This window comes from Epinephelus moara, chromosome 8 (genome assembly GCF_006386435.1).
Source record: "Epinephelus moara isolate mb chromosome 8, YSFRI_EMoa_1.0, whole genome shotgun sequence".
Lineage (NCBI taxonomy): Eukaryota > Metazoa > Chordata > Actinopteri > Perciformes > Serranidae > Epinephelus > Epinephelus moara.
Genome location: NC_065513.1, coordinates 38,736,745 through 38,754,836, shown reverse-complemented (window position 1 = coordinate 38,754,836; position 18,092 = coordinate 38,736,745). Strand labels below are relative to the sequence as shown.

Genomic DNA, 18,092 nt, shown 5'->3' with positions numbered 1-18,092 from the left:
GATATTATGTTCATGAGTATGAGAAGGACACCAGATCACAATGACCACCATAATCGAATCAGTTTATAATTGAGTCAAAGTGGACGTTTGTGCCACAACTGACGAAAAAAAGAAAAAAGAATTCCCTCAAGGTCTTTGAAACATATCACATTCATGAGGTACAAGGTGCAAGATCACAGTAACCTTGACTTTTAACCTTTCACCAACAAAATCTGATCAGTTCATTCTTGAGTCCAAGCAGACCTTTTTGCCAAATTTTAGGAAATTCCCTCAAGGCATTGTTGAGAAATTATGTTCATGAGAATGAGAAGGACGCAATGTCACAATGACTTTGACCTCTGACCACCAAAATCGAATCAGTTTATAACTGAGTCAGAGTGGACGTTTGTGCCAAACTTGAAAAAAAAAAAAATCCCTCACGGTCTTTAGAACATATCACGTTCATGAGGTGCAAGGTCACAGTAACCTTGACTTTTAACCTTTGACCAACAACATCTAATCAGTTCATCCTTGAGTCCAAGTTGGCGCTTGTGCCAAATTTGAGGAAATTCCCTCAAGGCGCTCTTGAGATATCATGTTCACGAGCATGAGAAGGACGCAAGGTCACAATGACCTTGACCTCTGACCACCAAAATTGAATCAGTTTATAATTGAGTCAGAGTGGACGTTTGTGCCACAATTAAAAAAAAAATCCCATGTTCATGAGGTGCAAGGTCACAGTGACCTTGACTTTTAACCTTCGACCAACCAAATCTAATCAGTTCATTCTTGAGTCCAAGTGGACATTTTTGCCAGAAAGTTCCTCAAGATGTTCTTGAGATGTCGTGTTCACGGGAATGGAACGAAAGACGGACAGACAGCCCAAAAACATAATGCCTTCTGTCACAGCTGTCACTGGCACAGAGGCATAAAATAGAGCGGAGGGGCAATGAGGAAAAAAGATGAGAGGAGAATGGATAGAAGAGAAGAGGAGAGGAAGAAAAAAGGGAGACGGGGTGAGTAGAGAGGACAGAAGGCAATAGGAGAGGAGAGAGGAGGAGAGGAGAAAAAAAGGAAAAAGAGAAGATGAGAGTAGAGAATGACAGCAAAATGAGAGGTAAGAAAAGGAGTAGAGGACAGAAGGGGAGAGGTAAGACAAAGAAGACAAGAGAAGATAAGGTAGAATGGGTAAGCAGAGGAGAAGAGAGGAGAGGAGAGGAGAGGAGAGGAGAGGAGAGGAGAGGAGAGGAGAGGAGAGGAGAGGAGAGGAGAGGTCAAGATGAGAGTAAACAAAGAGAATAGAGAGCAGAAGGACAGAGAGGAGGGAGGCCATGAAATAGTAAATCGATTGCATTTATACAGCGCTCTTCTTAGTGACCATTTAAAGCCCTTTACAACACACACACACACACACACACACACACACACACACACACACACACACACGAATTTGGGAGCGATTTGGGGTTCGATGTCTTGCCCAAGGACATTTCAACATGTAGACTGCAAGGACTCCAGGGATCAAACCACTGACCTGCAAATTAGTAGACAACCACTCAACCTCCTGAGCCACAGCCATAATCAGTGAAAGGAAAGGATAAAGGACAGAAGAGAAGAGAAGAGAAGAGAAGAGAAGAGAAGAGAAGAGAAGAGAAGAGAAGAGAGAACGAAAGAAGGTAAGAAAAGGACAGATGAGCAGAGATGAGGAGAAAAGTGAAATGTAGAAAGGGAGACTCAAAGGGTCGAATGGAAGAAGTAGGTGGGATAAAAATGAAAGAGGAAAGGACAGAAGACAAGAGGAGAGAAAGAAGAACAAAAGGACAGAAGTGAAGAGGTAAGGAGAGTCATCCACTAATCACAGGGTTGGTGGTTTGAACCCCAAATTGTTCCTAGTCAGATCGGCACCTTGTGGGAAAAAAGGCTCTATAAATGCAGCCATTCACCATTCAGAGGGACAGAGACAGAGGGACAGAGGGGAGGAAGACAGAAAGACAGCATGGAAGAGTAGAGGAGAGGTGAAGACAAGGCAGTGAAATAAAGGTGTATGTGAGAGCAGAGTCTGCAGGTGAGTGTGAGGGAACCAGAGAGGGTAAAGGAGACAGAACAGAGCCACAGAGAGACAGAGAAAGAGCAGCAGAGGTCCAGATAAACAGACATGGCAGACAGGAAGTGGACACTGTTGTCAATCATAGTAATCAGCGTTCAGAGACTGAGCCCGAGCTGCCGCCGGTCGAAGCCAGCCGGGACCTCTGCTGGAAAACACTATAAATAAGTGAGTGAAAGTGGGAGAGATACACACAGCTTCACATTTTTTCTCTGCACAGTTAATCACTCAGAAACACCTCTGGGTATGTGTGTATAAATATTTGTACATGTATGCGCAGACTTTAAAGAGGATGAATTTAAATTGAGTTTTAATTAGATAGTGACAGTGGAGAGGTGACAGGAAATGAGACAGAGATGTGGAATGACCAGCAACAAAGGCCCTCAGCCAGACAGAAATCAGGGATGTTATGGCTCATGGTCCACGCCTAGAACCCCAGGAGTCTATTTCTTATATTTCTTTTATATTTCTATTTCTTTCAGGGTTGCCAGGTCCAGTTGCTTCTTTTGGGCTTGTTTCCATAGCCCTGGTTGCTTGTTTCTCTCCCAAGATCTGGCAACACCGACAAGCCAGCAAGCAACAACAACAAAGGCAGCGTCCACAGGATCACAGGAAGCGTGTTGTGTTTGGACCCAGGCCCTGGAGGCAGATCTGATTCCACACTGGGAAGAATATCCATGCCTTTACGATGTGTTGTCTCCAAGTTAAAAAACGTAGTTTGGTGACATCACCGTGTTATCTGGGGCTCTGTCAGCGAGGGCTCGGTGGAGACATCTTGTGGTGTGCACACACAGGTCGTAATGTAGTTGGTGAGACTCCCGATGACAGAAACAGAAACGTCGCCAGGTATGAACACTGAAAAGATTACGATAGTTTCTGCGACGCAAAATCGGGGTGAAAATCTTGTAATGTGAACTAGGCTTTAGAGTGAATCAAAATGGGAGGATAGAAAGCCTTAGTTTGGACATACTGAGTCAAAATTTAAAAATCTCTAGATGAAAATAAGGAAATAATGTCAAAATTGCAAAATTAAAATAAAACGTCAAATTATTTACTTAAAAAATAATAATAAAAATGAGATACTGAGTTAAAATAATAAAAGTCAAATCCTTGATTTAAGTAGCCTCAGTTATGAGTTGGTAATTCAAAAATATAAGCTACTAATAATATTAGTAGGTGATACTGGTGACTTCTGTAAGTCAAAGTTATGAGGAGGTAAGTCAAACTTAAGAACATATTAATATTTAAAGTTTAATTTTAAATTTTCATAACATCTTAAGGCCTTTGCACACTGAGTCCACTTTTTCATCTGAAATTGTCCCACATCTAAAAATAAATACAACCTAACATTGTACAAATCATGTTCGCACACTGAGTCTGAAACTTTTGTCCGTCATTAAAACTTTTTGGAACAGGTTCAATTTTCTGCGTTTTTCGCATCCGTAAGAGCCTGTAGAGACGTTGGACTAAGAATCAGTGAAGAAAATGTGGCGGTGGGACACAGCCATGACAAGACAGAGTAAGGGGGCACACAGAATCATTTCATAACTCAGCTCACTTTCAACAGGTCAGACAGTGATATTCAGGTGGATGCTGATGAAGAGGAGGAGGATGTGGACAGCACACAGAAGCCCCTTTTACACTGCCAGATTTTCAGCGAATGTTGGGCCGTTTCGCCGGCAGGCTGCGAGCGTTTAGACACAGAGCCAGATTGGCGAGTTGATCCGAGGTGCCCAATTTTCCGCCTCGTAGAGTAGACATACTGGCAGAATCTTTTTGGTTTAAAAAGACCGAGGCGCCCTTCCGCCACGGGAGGGGCTGTTGATGACTTGTGGGAGGAGCTGTTGATGACGCCGCATGTGCGACCCACTGGCGGTGGATAAACAGGAAACAGCTGATAGCAGGAATGAGCAGCTAGTAGCAAGNAGGCAGGCGGCATTTTGCTGCACTCCCCGATTTTGTTTTTATACTGCCAATGCTGAAAGAAGACTTATTGGGCTTTCCTGCAAATTTGCACAATTCCTATTTAAAAAGGGCTAGAGAGTGAGACAGACAGGGAGGACAGCTCCGCCCCTTCATGCAGCTGTGGTGCCAAATGAAAGACAGGGAGTGATGACAGCCAGATAGGTAACTCCAGTGGAGAGAGACAAAGGAGGAAATGTGTCTTTTCATTTTGTCTTGTATTGCTAATTTTTGCAACAAATAGAACGATGAAACTCCCACAGTCCAAAGACATGCAGGTTAACTGGTGACTCTAAATTGTCCGCAGGTGTGAATGTGAGTGTGAATGGTTGTCTGTCTCTATGTGTCAGCCCTGTGATAGTCTGGTGACTGGGGCTCTGATTGGCTGCCATCAACAAACAAGTTGACATCTTTCCAGTCAGACCAGTTTGCATTGTGTGAAGCAGAAAGCCTTGATCCACTCAGATGTACCTCATCTGGATAATTGTGGAAAGCAGTCAGGGTTGAGTATTGTGATTCAAATTGTGCTTTGCCACATTCTCAGACAAAACAGAAAGAAACAAAAGGTAAAGGACTGCCACAAAAGAGTGTAAACAAAATTATGCAATCAATGCTATCGAACATATGCATTTGAAAAGATTATGGATTGCACCGCTGGCTTTAAAGGATTTTTAAAAAATATTTCTGGGACGATGCTTTCACAGGAAATGCATGACAAGTATTCAGGATTACAGCCAGTCCCCAGAAAGCGAGCTGAAGCTGCGTCGGATTCTATATTACTCTGATAAAATCAATGACAGCACAGTCCTCTTCATGGCTGGCTCATATTTCCCCTGCTGATAAACACAGGCCTGATCTGAAATCATAACGTGCTTGTCAGAAGTTAGCTTTGTTTGTCTGATTGGGTGAGCTCCCTGCTTTAATGTTTCAAGTCTTCTCCTCCATCAGTGGTTTACATAAACGTTATCATGCCTGTCAGAATTTGTGTGTACTGTATATATGTATGCGTGGCACAGTCTTCTCCAACCAATCCCTGGTCCCTCTGGAGGGCTTTGATCATCAGCAGACTTCTTGCTGAGTAACAGCAGCTCCATAGGAGCTGGGAGGGGGAGGGGCTGCTTCTCCATCTGCATTAAAATGTCTCATTAAAGTCATGCCTCCTCGCAGTGCAGCCAGCAAATGGTAACTTCAGCATTTGGCCAATTTCTTCCACCACTAGAAAGGCTTCTCTGTGGCATCTGTGATGAGTAAACACTGCTTTAGTAATCTGCAACCTGGAGGCAAAAGACCGTCTGAATCGATTATCAAATCCAACATAGAGCATCTTGATTACACGTCAAAGACAGATGCACACAGAAGGTGGGATATTCCCTGCTTGAGATGTAATGGCACACTTCTTTGTGTTCTGAATGGAGGTAATCATTTCCAGAGAGAGCAGTGTTGGTATCTTGGTGCAGACAACAGAGCAGAATGCCACACAGACGCATGAGACTCCCTCTCCAGCTGTGTGTTGCCTATGATCATTCCAGATCTGTCGATATAACACTGAACCACAGCAGAGGTCTCGCAGGGGAGAGGCTGTTGTTAACGCCGACGGCTCATTTATTCAGATCATGACCACTTACAATCAGTATGTGATTGTTTTGGCAGATTAGAGGGCAGTGTAACCTCCTCTGTATTGTTTCTGGCCCTGGGAAACAGAACTGAGTGCTTACTAACACTGACTCAGCTCTCAGAAGACATGAAAGAAACTACTGAGAAATGAAAAACTAAAGTTAAGTTGTGGTTTTATGTTGAAAACTTTAATCCGCTATGGTTTAAGAAATAAATGTGCCTCCTTTACAGCTTTAAATAAATTATGTTTCATTGATTCTTTTGCCCATTTGGTCGAAGAACAGTTTTTCCCCTGCCTCAGTGAATGGAAAATATAAGTCCAATATTCACTCTCATCCTGCACTGCTCTGATCTCTTTCAGTTCCTGAGAAAAGTTTCAGACTTATCAGCTACTAAATGTTTCCCTTCTTTCACCATCCAGTCACTTACTAACCATAGCCCTTATTTTACACAGAGATCGGGCTACAGAGCCGCTACGAAGTCCCATCTTTATACTTCCTTTGCATTTTGACACAGACTATTACTCATGTGTTACCAATCAGACCGTGCTGTGGGCAGGACACTGAGTGAGGTAACAGAGTGGTGACTGCAGACAGAGGAGCTGCATCAAAGAGAAACAATTTAAAGCAGCAGAGATTACAGCTAAAAAGTAAAAAACATAGTAGAAGTGTTGGTGGATATCATGGATTTGAGAGAAACTAAGTTATGATGATGCAATGTTTCAACCCCTCGAAGCAAGAACTCCGTTAGATACTCATTTATCTTGGTATATGGAAAATAATCCTCAGGAACACGTTTATTTTTTCAGAGACTAATGAAGGAGAAGCTCAAGGAGACAGACGGTGGAACAGATGCCAGACAGAAAATGGTGTGAGGATTTTGGCTCTCTATATTAGGATTCTCACAGTATTTATCCCGAGAAGCTTCTTGCTTTGACATCAATACGTTCTACCGTGCCTAATAAATCACAGGTTTATAACCATTCAGCCGTGTGTATTGGTATTGACCCATAGTGCAGTGCTCTGAGGAAAACATCTTCAGTATCAAGTGATGCCTGTTAAACTCTGTGCAGCACAAAGAACAATTAAGTTTCAAAGTGAACTTCTCTGCAACAGGACTATTCAAACTGGTGACAAAACAAGTGGCAGCGACTTACGATATTCATGAGAGTGAGGAGGTAATTCTGCACGTGCTCCTTGCCGTGAAACCGAACCACCGAGTCGTCAACTCCCAGCAGGATTTCGATATTGTAGTCGTCCTCCCCGGCATTTCGGCGCCGACGTCTGTGGACAGTCTCATTGACCTGCTGGGCTACAGAGTCCAGAGTCCCGGGTACATCCAGCTCCGGTTCTGTGCAGGGATCAAGACAGGGGAGGTGAGAATTAACAAGACATAAAAATCATATGCAACTACCTGAGAAACACAAATGCTTCTGTCTACAACAATATCTTTTGGGCTTTAATGTTAAAATTCTACTGAATACATTTATACCTCAATCTTTCATTACATAAACAATTACACTATTTACAAGACAACAGCACTGAGGCTGTCAGAGGGTTAAATCAATATTAATGAGTGATTCATGTAGCTGCAGGTCTTCTCCAGATTATGTAAATGTTTTAGATACCAGGGGTCACTGTGTGTTAGAGCTTTAATTCTGGTGGTTACTCAGTGTTTTGTCTGATCAAATATTTATTTACTTTCCTTGCACAGTATTTGTAATAAATCATACATACATAGCTGCATCTCATCCATACGTGTCCCCATATTTTACAAACTTTGAGGTTACTGAAATAACGGTAACACTTTACTTCAAGGTATCTACATAGGAGTGACATGACACTGTCATAATGATGACATGACACGGTCATGAACCTGTCATAAACATTATGTACATGTCAAAACGTTTATGACTTGACATTAACCAGGATGACATTACCAGAAGATGTCTTTACGTTAATGTCAAGTTGTCATAATAAGGACATCCCAAACAAATTTAATGTCAACTTGTCATGACAAAGACAACTTCTGGTAATGTCACTTTAATTAATGACTAGTTGTCATAATCAAGACAACCCAAACAATGTCAACTTGTCATTACAAAAACCGATTGACACTTAATGACAGCAGTCATAAACGTTTATGATATGTACATAATGTTTATGACAAGTTCATGACAGTGTCATGTCATAGTAATGACAGTGTCATGTCATAGTAATGACAGTGTCATGTCACTCTTATGTAGATACCTTCAAGTAAAGTGTTACCGAAATAACTAACCTATTGTCTCACCCTTCCCTCCCCTCCCCACCCCAGCTGGTTTAGGATGACCTGTGATTCTTAGTTATATAATATAAAGAGTGACAAAAGAAGAAAAAAATATTCTTGGTGTTTTATATTTGACGACTGCAAACAAACAACTCAACCATTAGAAACTAGAATTATCACCTCACCGTTTTATGCCTCTGCCAAGCAGTGAAGCTGCAGTTTACATCCATGTCTGTCCAGACTCATATAATATATGAAGTGAAGGAATTTTAAATATTTTAAATAAAATTTAAGTATAGTGTTTTTGGCAAAATATGGATGCTTCACACACATCTTCAATGAAGCAGCACAAAAGATAAATAAAATCGCCACAGTAACTGACCGAATGTCTTCCCTTCTGTTCCGGAGTTATGATATTGGCCAGGAAAGTGTTCTGTGTAATATCATGATGTCACAGTAAATTAAACTTTGACCTTTCAGACATAAAATGCCATAATTTCAGCATTTTATCCTCAGACATTTGTGTGAAATTTTGTCATAATTAGGGTATGAATTCTAGAGTTATGTGAGGTCAGAGTGACCTTTGACCACCATCCTCATACATGCGGACAACCTGAAAACATAATGCGTCTGGCCACGGGTGTCACTGGTGCGAGGGCATAAAAATACCAGGTTCATATTCTGGATCCAGTTTCTCAAATGAGTGGGTATGCTGCATTTTTTTCTGTTTCATATCATTGTAATTTGGATATTTTGGGGGTTATGGAGGGTTGGTTGAAAAAAGCAAGCATTCTGAAGATGACACCCTGGGCTCTGGGAAACTGTGATGAGCACTGTTTTCTGATTATTTATTGACGAACAATTATTTCAGAGAATAATCAATGGTAAAAATAACTGTTAGTTGCAGTCCAAATGTTGATTACAAAAACTGAATCTATGTACAACACACACAAAAAGAAATGATGCATTTGAGATGTCATAAAGTTGGCCAAACAACACTTGCAAGTTTGCTTTTTTTGTTGTTGCAAAAATCAGTGTTTGACTTTATTTAAAAAATCATTTTATTCTATTAGTTTTGATGTAAGCTGATTCCAACTAGAAAAACAGCTCTTTCAACATGATTAGAGCCATGAACGTTATCAACCAAATATCACTCTTAAGTTTGTAGCATTCTGAATGTATTTTTCTTTCAGTTAAAGTGGCACAAAACCACTCTTTGCTTTGTTTTAGCACCTGTGTTCATCCCAATATCCCTCCTTGACTCCTCTGTTCTCTATCTTTGATCACTTGACCCGGTGATAAGAAAAATCTTTGTTGCACAATTTGCACACAACCATGCTCTTACGCAAGCTGCCATCGGGACTGCTCAACAAGCCAAGCAATGCTGTCTCGTCTTCCATCACTGTTCACCAAACTTTTTTGTGCGCTGACGTCACTCAATGCATCCTGTGCATCTTCTTCACGGCAGGCAAACGAACTTTAGGTGCATTACCACCACCAACCGGGCCGGAGTGTGTGCATCAGTGTTACTGGTGTGCCAGAAATTAGGGAACTGAGAAAGGTGTGATTAAATGCGTAGTGTACCTTAGAAAGTGGCCATTGAGTGTATGAATTGCACCTATATATCTGTATGTAAGAGACAAAACAGAGAAAAGCATAATAAGTCCCCTTTAATGGGGAAAAATGTGAGAAACCTCAGGAAGGTGAACTGAGGAGGATTCCCTCTCTCTTGCCTGACAGACATGCATCATGACTCACTGCCAGTAAGAGAGTGAGGGCAAAAAACTTTATAGTTATTTATAGGGATTTTACAATCAACATTATTTGCTGAGGTTAAATAAAAGAAAAGTCACACTCGACTTCAAAGCAAGTTTCTGTCTCCACTTGATATGAAAATGAAGATTTGACAGTATTCAGTCCCCTCTGCACTAAATGCTACTGAACTAGACCATGAAAAAATGCTAATACTTCCCTTTTTGACGGAATGGCACACAAGTACTTAACGTCTATCTTAATACTGCTTATCTTTACACTCTGAGGGACGAGGCCATCACGTCTCACTGCTGATATGAAATCCTTCATCTTGTCCCCATGGTAAGCCTCAAGACTCCTGCTCCGAGAACTGATCAGGTGGCCTTATAGATCCCTTACTTTACACTTTGCTCTAAAGCAGGATGCACTAGAGATTCGATTTCCCACTCTAACAACTGGAAAATGCTGAATCCTTAAGGTAGCAGCAGCTTGGTTGGTCGTAAAAGCAGCCAGAGCTGCAGGTTGAAAACTCTGTGGGGAACAACTTGGCCCATGAATGAATCATCAGAGACTGTTTTGCTTTGCTGGAGCTGCAGGCCAACAGTAAGGCTGTGATTACGCCTTCTGTTTGTTTTGTTTGGTCCCAGCGGCAGTCGAAAATTGGACTTTTTTGTTAGTTCTGTATTTCATTCATTTTAATCTTGTTTGGGGTAATCACAAATTGTAATGAAGAGTCTGAACCTCCAGTGCACACAACTTTGTTTAAAAGTTCCTTAAATGTTTTCTCAACCTTCACAACATCACTCAAGCACAAGTTTACATCTTATTATATTCCACAGTTCATCAAACTCTGAAGCTCTTCATTTTGAAAGAAATACTGCGATTTGAATCTCATTAATTTTCCATCAACAAAGCGAAAGACCTCAGATTTCTTCGTTAGCTTCTTCCACACACCAAAGAATCAACTTAATATGTACATGATGTGAATAATTAATGCATCAAACAATGAAATTCACTTAAATATCTCATTAACTGCTGACAAAAGCTCTCTGTCAGTCATCACAGATCCATCTGCAAATATGCATAATCAATCAAGAGAAGAGAAATAGCAAGAAACAAAATGTCAGTCTTGCTTTGACTGCAGGCTTTTAGCCTTGTAATGTTCTTTGTTTACACATTATTAGCACTCTATGAAAGCTATAATTATTCAGTAATTACGCTGGTGTTAATTACATATCCACAGGCTGACAGCTTAAATGTTTGACTAATGCACACACTGGTATATCCTGATCAGCAAAACCATTAAAACCATTTATAGTTAAAGTGAATAACACTGATCATCTCATTACAATGCAATATTCTGCTGGGAAACCTTTGGACCTGACACAAATGTGGATGCCACCAGTTACAATCCACCCACCCAAACAACATTACTGACCACCAGTACACTCTTTCATGGCAACTGCAATCCCCGATGGCAGTGGCCCCCTCAGCAGGACAATGCGCCGTGCCACATCCAAAAACTGCTCAGGAATGGCCCTGAGATTGTGACAAAGAGCTCTGACCTGGTGAGGCATGGACACAGACCCTCTAGGGGTGTCCTGTGGGTTGCAAGGTGGGGTACCACCATGTCCTATAGATGCCCGATCATATTGGTTACTGAGGAATTTAGAGGCAAGGTTGTCGCCTTGACCTCTGTATCACATCCCTCGGGCCATTCCTGATCAGTGTTTGTAGTGTGGCCTGGCACACTGTCATCGGAGAATGCCGTTACCATTGGTGGTGGGAGGTACTCAGGGTACTTGGTCCACAGCAATGTTTGGGTGAGTAGTGTGTGTCAAGCATCTACATGAATGCCACTACCCAAGCAGAATATTGCATTGTAACTAGACACTGAATATTATTCACTTCAACTGTGAGTGCTTTTAATGTTTTGGCTGATCGGTGTATGTTCGGGCAGCTTGGTGCAAATGGCGCTCACTTAAAGAATTGCAAACTTTTTCAGAATAAATGCTGTTGCAGACTTCCTGGCTGCGTGCGTGTGTAAATGGCCCCAGACCAGCTCATCTTCATTGTGATCCTTAAACTAAATACATACTGAAGGCGAGGGAGGCCATCTTTCACTTGGTAATGTCGTGCCAGCGACACATTACAGGCCTTCAACGAAAAACTGGGTTCATGTCGGTTCAAACAGCCCATTTACAAACAAACCAGGGTTGGTAAACAAAGGTCACATGGACTCAGAAGTAGCTTGTGTATTCAAGACGTTTTGGTGAACTCTCGTCCTGCCATGTTAGAAAATTGGCAGCAGTGTGAGTCAAAACAAATCTTCCAGGGCCGGAGATCAGCGCTGGTATTAACCTTCTCTGGTGTTTAAGCCAGTTAAGATGACATGAATCAGATGAATATAATCATCTATTTATAACCATTCAGCCATATGTATTGGTGCTGATCCACAGCGCAGCCCTCTTGGAAGATGATAAAAGCATTCACAGGAATCTCACTACAGTTTCGGGAGTTCTCACCAGGTCAAATTAACTGACACTCTCCTGAAAACCACACAGAACATATTTAGTGTAAAAGACTGAACTATGATCCCACTGAAATCTTTTTAGTATGACTACCTGTACCTGAGGAAAGGTAAGGCAGAGCGTCTCTGTGCTATGTGACCTTCACTCTGAATAAACAGACGTTTAAAGCCAGAAAAAAAAAAAATCACAGTTTCTGTATTTTATCCACATTGGGTGAAGATACTGCACTGGTAAATAGTTGGAAATCTCAAGCCATAAATAAAAGCGTGGGCCATTTTTCATTTTTCCAGGGATGCTTAGGGCCGCAGACAGGGCCAGTGATTGAGTGGAGAGGGAGCTAAAATAAATAGGAAGAAATGGCTGCCACCTCAGCTGTGGCCCGGCTCCTACAGTGTTGGGATTGTGGAGTGCATTCCTCTTCTCCGCCGCTCCCGTCATGACACAGGCATTCTTGTGCAGCGGGCCAGCTCCCCCCTCCCCCTCCTGAGTAAACAGGCTTTCTGAGGTCCCTACTTCAAACGTACAGGACTTCCCCTCAGCAGCGCTCCTTAAGACCGCTAGTGTGCTTCAGTCAGTGGTGACCCCCCCCCCTCCACTCCTCCGCCTTGCCCCACCCCGGCCCACAGCCCAGTCCCATGGGAGCCCCACCGTGCAGCAGCAGGAGTTGGGAGAGGCCCCCGGCCAGCGCCTGCCCACACGTGGCACCGTGCAGTAAGGTGGCAATGAGGGCAGCCAGAGCCGCCGCAGGCTAAAAATGGCACAGAGGTAGGCGACAGGCAACTCGCCATCAGCCTAGAGTGGAAATCTACTGTGTCTGCTGTGACGCCATTAATATCCACACTCCACGGTTCACTGGCATTCACACTTCTGCATCCCCATGACGAGAGAGGACACAGATGTATAGAATTAACCTGGATGGAGGGAATCATAGGTGTACTTCCATCGTTTGTTCAGATTACACAACATATAGAGCAAAGCTTCTCCTGTGGTCATGTACATCCTTATATTTCTAATCATAAATGTTAATACATCTGACAAAAAAGATCTTTCTTTATGGAAAATGGCCAGCTAGTATGCAGGGTATTACAGTAACAATAAGCAGCATTTTGCATAAAAATATGGCTGTATCTGTTTCTGCTCTGTAGTGAAGCTGCATGATTGGCCTACATACTGCACCTTGTGTTTGAAATGATAAGGAAATGCAGATTTCAACTGGGGATGGGATTGAAATCTATTTTGTAAGCTGAATGTAATTTGTCTCATGTGGGAAGACTAGTGGGGGGTCAAACTAAGTGGGACAAAAAAGGGAGGACGCTGGATCTTTAAAATTTCTACAGTCTTTTTGTGAGAGGAATGATGACGATTTTATACTTAATGAGGAGGTTCACAGTCAAAACTATGATACCAGACATTATTTTTAATTACTGAGGATCTAAATAATTCTTTAAACTGCAGTTTGATGAACTGATGGAGCTCTTACAGTAGAAGATTCAAAGATGAGAAACAGCGAATTCATCAATAGAGACACTGCTCTCTGTGACAAACTCCAGAAAGACAGTCAAACATATCCGGTGCACTCAAACTGCTCTTTCAAAAGGAGCTGAACCATTTACATATACTGTAACATAAACAGGTGTCAGCCACACAGCTCTCATTTCACATCTGCTTCCCATATGAGCAGATAAGTAAAAAGGAGCTCAGAGTGCGATCTAACTGACTGACAAAGGTGAGATCATGGGTGCCAGGAGAGCAAGTTAGGGCATCCTCCTGACTGCGGCTGTTCAAAGGAGGCAATCTCAAAGGTGTCCAGTAAATGAAACAGGACACAAAACACCTCATCCAAACATCGGCTGACATGTCAGGTGGCTCAGGACTCAAGAAGTGACAAAAATTGATTTCAAAGCACACGAGGTGCAAGGTTGATTGATCTAGTGTGTCCTGAATCAAACTGGTACATCTGCTGTAAATCAGGGGTTCCCAACAAACCAAAACTGGACGAAGGAACATTTGTTTATGGGGCAAGAGGACATTATATGATTCATCAAAAGAAACTAACACGTTTATGGGCTGTGAGCTTTAACAACTTTAAACTTGGTGTACGGCAACTAAAAGAAAGGAAGCAAGCATTCCTTTATTGGTCCCTCAAGGGGAAGTATGTTTTTTGTTATTTACACACAGGGCCAATTTACATACACATGCACAAACAAATGCATTAACGGAAATATGTCCAAGCAAGGGGGCAGCTCACAGACAGGCACCCCTATCAGTTGGCGGTGTGATGCCTTGCTCAAGGGCCCCTCAGCAGTTCCTCTGAGGCAAACTGGCACCTCTCCAGCTACCAGTCCACACTCCATACTTTGTCCATACAGGGATGTGAACTGGCGAAATTTCCCTCAAGGTGTTCTTGAAATATGGCGTTCACAAGAATGAAACAGATGAGGTCACAGAGACCTTGACAACTGACCACCAAAATCTAATCAGTTCATCCTTGAGTCAAAGTGGACGGTTGTGCCAAATTTGAGGAAATTCCCTGAAGGTGTTCTTGAGATATTAGGTTGACGGGAATGTTCCCTGTCCTATTATAAGAATTGTAATATATACTGTATATATTCAGGTAAAGCAATGCTAATAGTCTGGCCACACCAATTTCAACACACCACCAACACTATCATGGACGGCACTCTCCATCAAACAACCACAGGCAGCTGACATTAATGTGTGCATGGTCAGCTTTAACGCTGGAAGGTTGTTTCATTTTGTCCTTCATTTCTTTATGTGAAACACCAAATGGTTTGATGCATGTCCTCTATTAGTCTGTATGGAGAAAGCAATGTATGACCAAAGCTATTAATGCCACAAATCTTTCTTGGTTGACATCCCATTTTACAGTAGTCTTGAATAATGTTTGTTGTTTCTGCACAATTTCATCCTGTTTGGGGCTGGATATGAGTTTCACAGAAGAACGCCTCAGTGAATATGAAACAACTGCCTGAAATCAGGGAAACAAGACAAATTCCACCTTTACATTGCATAAAATCTTTCTTTATCATGTTAGCGTGGTGCTTCCAGTAGCAAGGTGTTCTCAAGCTGCAGCTGATTTAGTGCTGGCAATTTACTTCTTGTCATGTAAGGGAATTTTTGACTTCCTAGGGCACATAAAACCTGGGATAATTACACTGGATTTTATGACTGAGGCAATATTGTTTTAGCCTTTTTTTTCTCTTCCCCCTGCCTCAATAGAGTTGAAAATGAGTGGTGACAGCAGCAACAACAGAGGCCTAATTACCAGCAGCACACCGCAACAGGAGAAAAGATGCTGGCCGAGGCATTTCACATGGCAGAGAGACGCCACACAGGTCTGTGGTTATGTGTTGAAGTGTGGTGGAGATTGTTAAGGTGTGCTTGTGTCTATGTGCATTCTCCGCGGCCCACCCGAAGCTTCTGAAACACTATTAACAGGCTCGTGGGGAGGTTTAGGCATAAAAATGAAGCCAACACTCCTGCTCCCACTGGGCCTTATATTAAAGCATTACTAATGATTTCTAAGTCTTGGCTGCTGCTCCTCAGAAAACAAACTTAGAGTCTTTCACAGCAGAAGGATCATTTATGACAGAAATGTTCCTTAAAAAGCTTGTCAGAGATGCACCATATACCACTACTGCACAGAACACAAACAAGAAACTAAAATCTGACACCGTTTCACATAAAAAGACAAAGTGAGCTTTTAGTCACACACTATTCATTTTGCAAAGACTGGGGATCAGTCACTATGAGCAAGACTACAACTAGATTCTGTTTGAGATTATTTCACATCCTGCTCCTGGTGGAAAATATTGCACCAAACTCCCTTTAAGAAATATGACATATAAACAACTTCTTATGTGTCTGCAAAAACACATAACTCTCATAGAAACACCAGATGAAAGGCACTATATTTCGACTGTATTCTTGTCAATTCAACATATGTCATACAAATTTTACATTTTGGATTTTGTTGCCTCAATGTGCTACCAGCCTGAGTTGATTAACCTGAGGATCAGATACACGCAGAATGAAACAGACTTTTATTCACTCCACAACTCTACCAATTTCTCCTCCTTCTCCACAGAGCAAGAGAACCAAGACTTGTTCAAGTTCTTGCACCTCCCAAGAGTCCCCTCCATAGTTACCGTCCACCCAGTTCAGTGTTTGGTGTTTGCTTCCTGTTTGGTGCTACAGAGAGCACACCAATGGTTGTTGGGTATGTTGACATCATGAAACTTCACCATATCCATGAGCCAAGACTAAGAACTTAACAATAAAACTAAATATGTTTGATTCTGTTGTAACATCAGGATGAGAAAAAGACTCACTGCAGGACTGAGTTTTATGACCACCTTACACCAGAGACTGAGATCATGGGATGGTCATGGGACCGACTGAGGTAGTATCGTGAATCCGATCCAACATTGAAAATTTGTCTGTGACAATGACATTTCTTGAAAAGTCGCTTGGTGTACAGCTGGCATAACCTGCTCCAACCAACTGTTTTATTTTAACAACAGGTCAAATCACCATATGCTGATGAGAAAAACAAGACATGGTCCCGAGCGGTCTTCTACCTCCCTTCTCCTCCTCAACAGACGAAGCATTAGCAGAACAAGGTTGTTGTTGTCCTGCTGCTTCAAGAATATAAGCAAAACAAGCCTGATAAAGGCACTAAGAACGGCGTCGTGAAGCATCTTGTTATCCGGAATGAGGACTACAGTGTTTTCTTCCGGTAAACGTAAACACGTAACATCCGCCCCGCCCCCTATCCAATCAGAAACCTTCCCTGCCCCAAACCTTGCGTGGACCCGAATAAAGGCGATTAAAAGGCGATTAAACTGATTTCCCATGTAAACCCTCATTTCCGAATGATTTCATTCAGATTTATTTCATTCCGAATGAGAAGCCATCATGTAACCGTAAGTGTAACAACTTTTAAAGATGATAATGTCAGTGTTGAGTTTACAGCTTGTTCTTCTGCCCCCAAGTGGCCAAAAACAATCAATACTACTGCCTTAACTACTGGAAACACAATAAACTGCATTGATACAGCTTATCTTTAGTTTTCAAACTAGCCATACTAGCCGCTACCGGTCCAGGGAAGTTAGATACTTAGCACGAAATTTAAGTTCTGGTGAGGTTCAGCACTTCTGGCACACAAGTTTTTGCCATTGATGAAGAGCACCTGGACAGCATCAGTGGATATGTTTGTGCCACTTTGATAAGATTCAACAAGGTTGATTTGTTTTGTTTGGACTGCATAACAATTTTGAACATTAGTACCCACCCTTTAACACATTAAAAAAAAACAAAAAACTGCCCACATCAAGTGGTCTTCCGGGCAAACTGATCTTTTAAGAGGACATTATATGGGTGATACAGAGTCCAGTCCTGAGGCTATGGATAAGACATGTCCTCACACAGTTCAGGGGAGCAAAAGAGTGTACACAAGACAAAGAAAAACATCCTCAGAGCAAGGCATTTAAATTGCAGCCACGTTCGATGAAACGTATGCCATGTTTTCAATGTGTTTTAAGATGCATCACATCAGATTATTGTGCCTCAGGAGCAGTTCTGTATCAGACTGTTCGTAGTTTCGAGACTCCAACATGCAAATATAAACACATACAAAGCTAGACGGCGAGGGGAACCAACACACATATAGGAGGTCATTAAAATAAAATTTCACTCTCTCATTAAATTTCAATTTGGCCACCTGCCAGAGGAGTCAGAGCCATCTCCATGAGCTGCTCTATTATCCTGCTTGAACAAGATCTTTGGAGTCATGCCTCTCTGGCAGGAAGAAAATGTCACGTTTTAGTGTGAAATCATCCACAGGAGTTAACAGTCAGCAG

The 18,092-nt window shown here is 42.0% G+C and overlaps 1 protein-coding gene across 1 annotated transcript in view; it reads right to left on the bottom strand.

The window, feature by feature from the left end:
• The window catches only part of adamts3 (ADAM metallopeptidase with thrombospondin type 1 motif, 3), a 219,384-nt gene that overhangs the window by 122,716 nt on the left and 78,576 nt on the right, over window positions 1-18,092 (bottom strand). Inside the window, exon 5 of the mRNA XM_050050278.1 lies at window positions 6,816-7,009. Within this exon, the coding sequence (XP_049906235.1) occupies window positions 6,816-7,009 (194 nt within the window). The remainder of the gene's footprint in view (window positions 1-6,815; window positions 7,010-18,092) is intronic.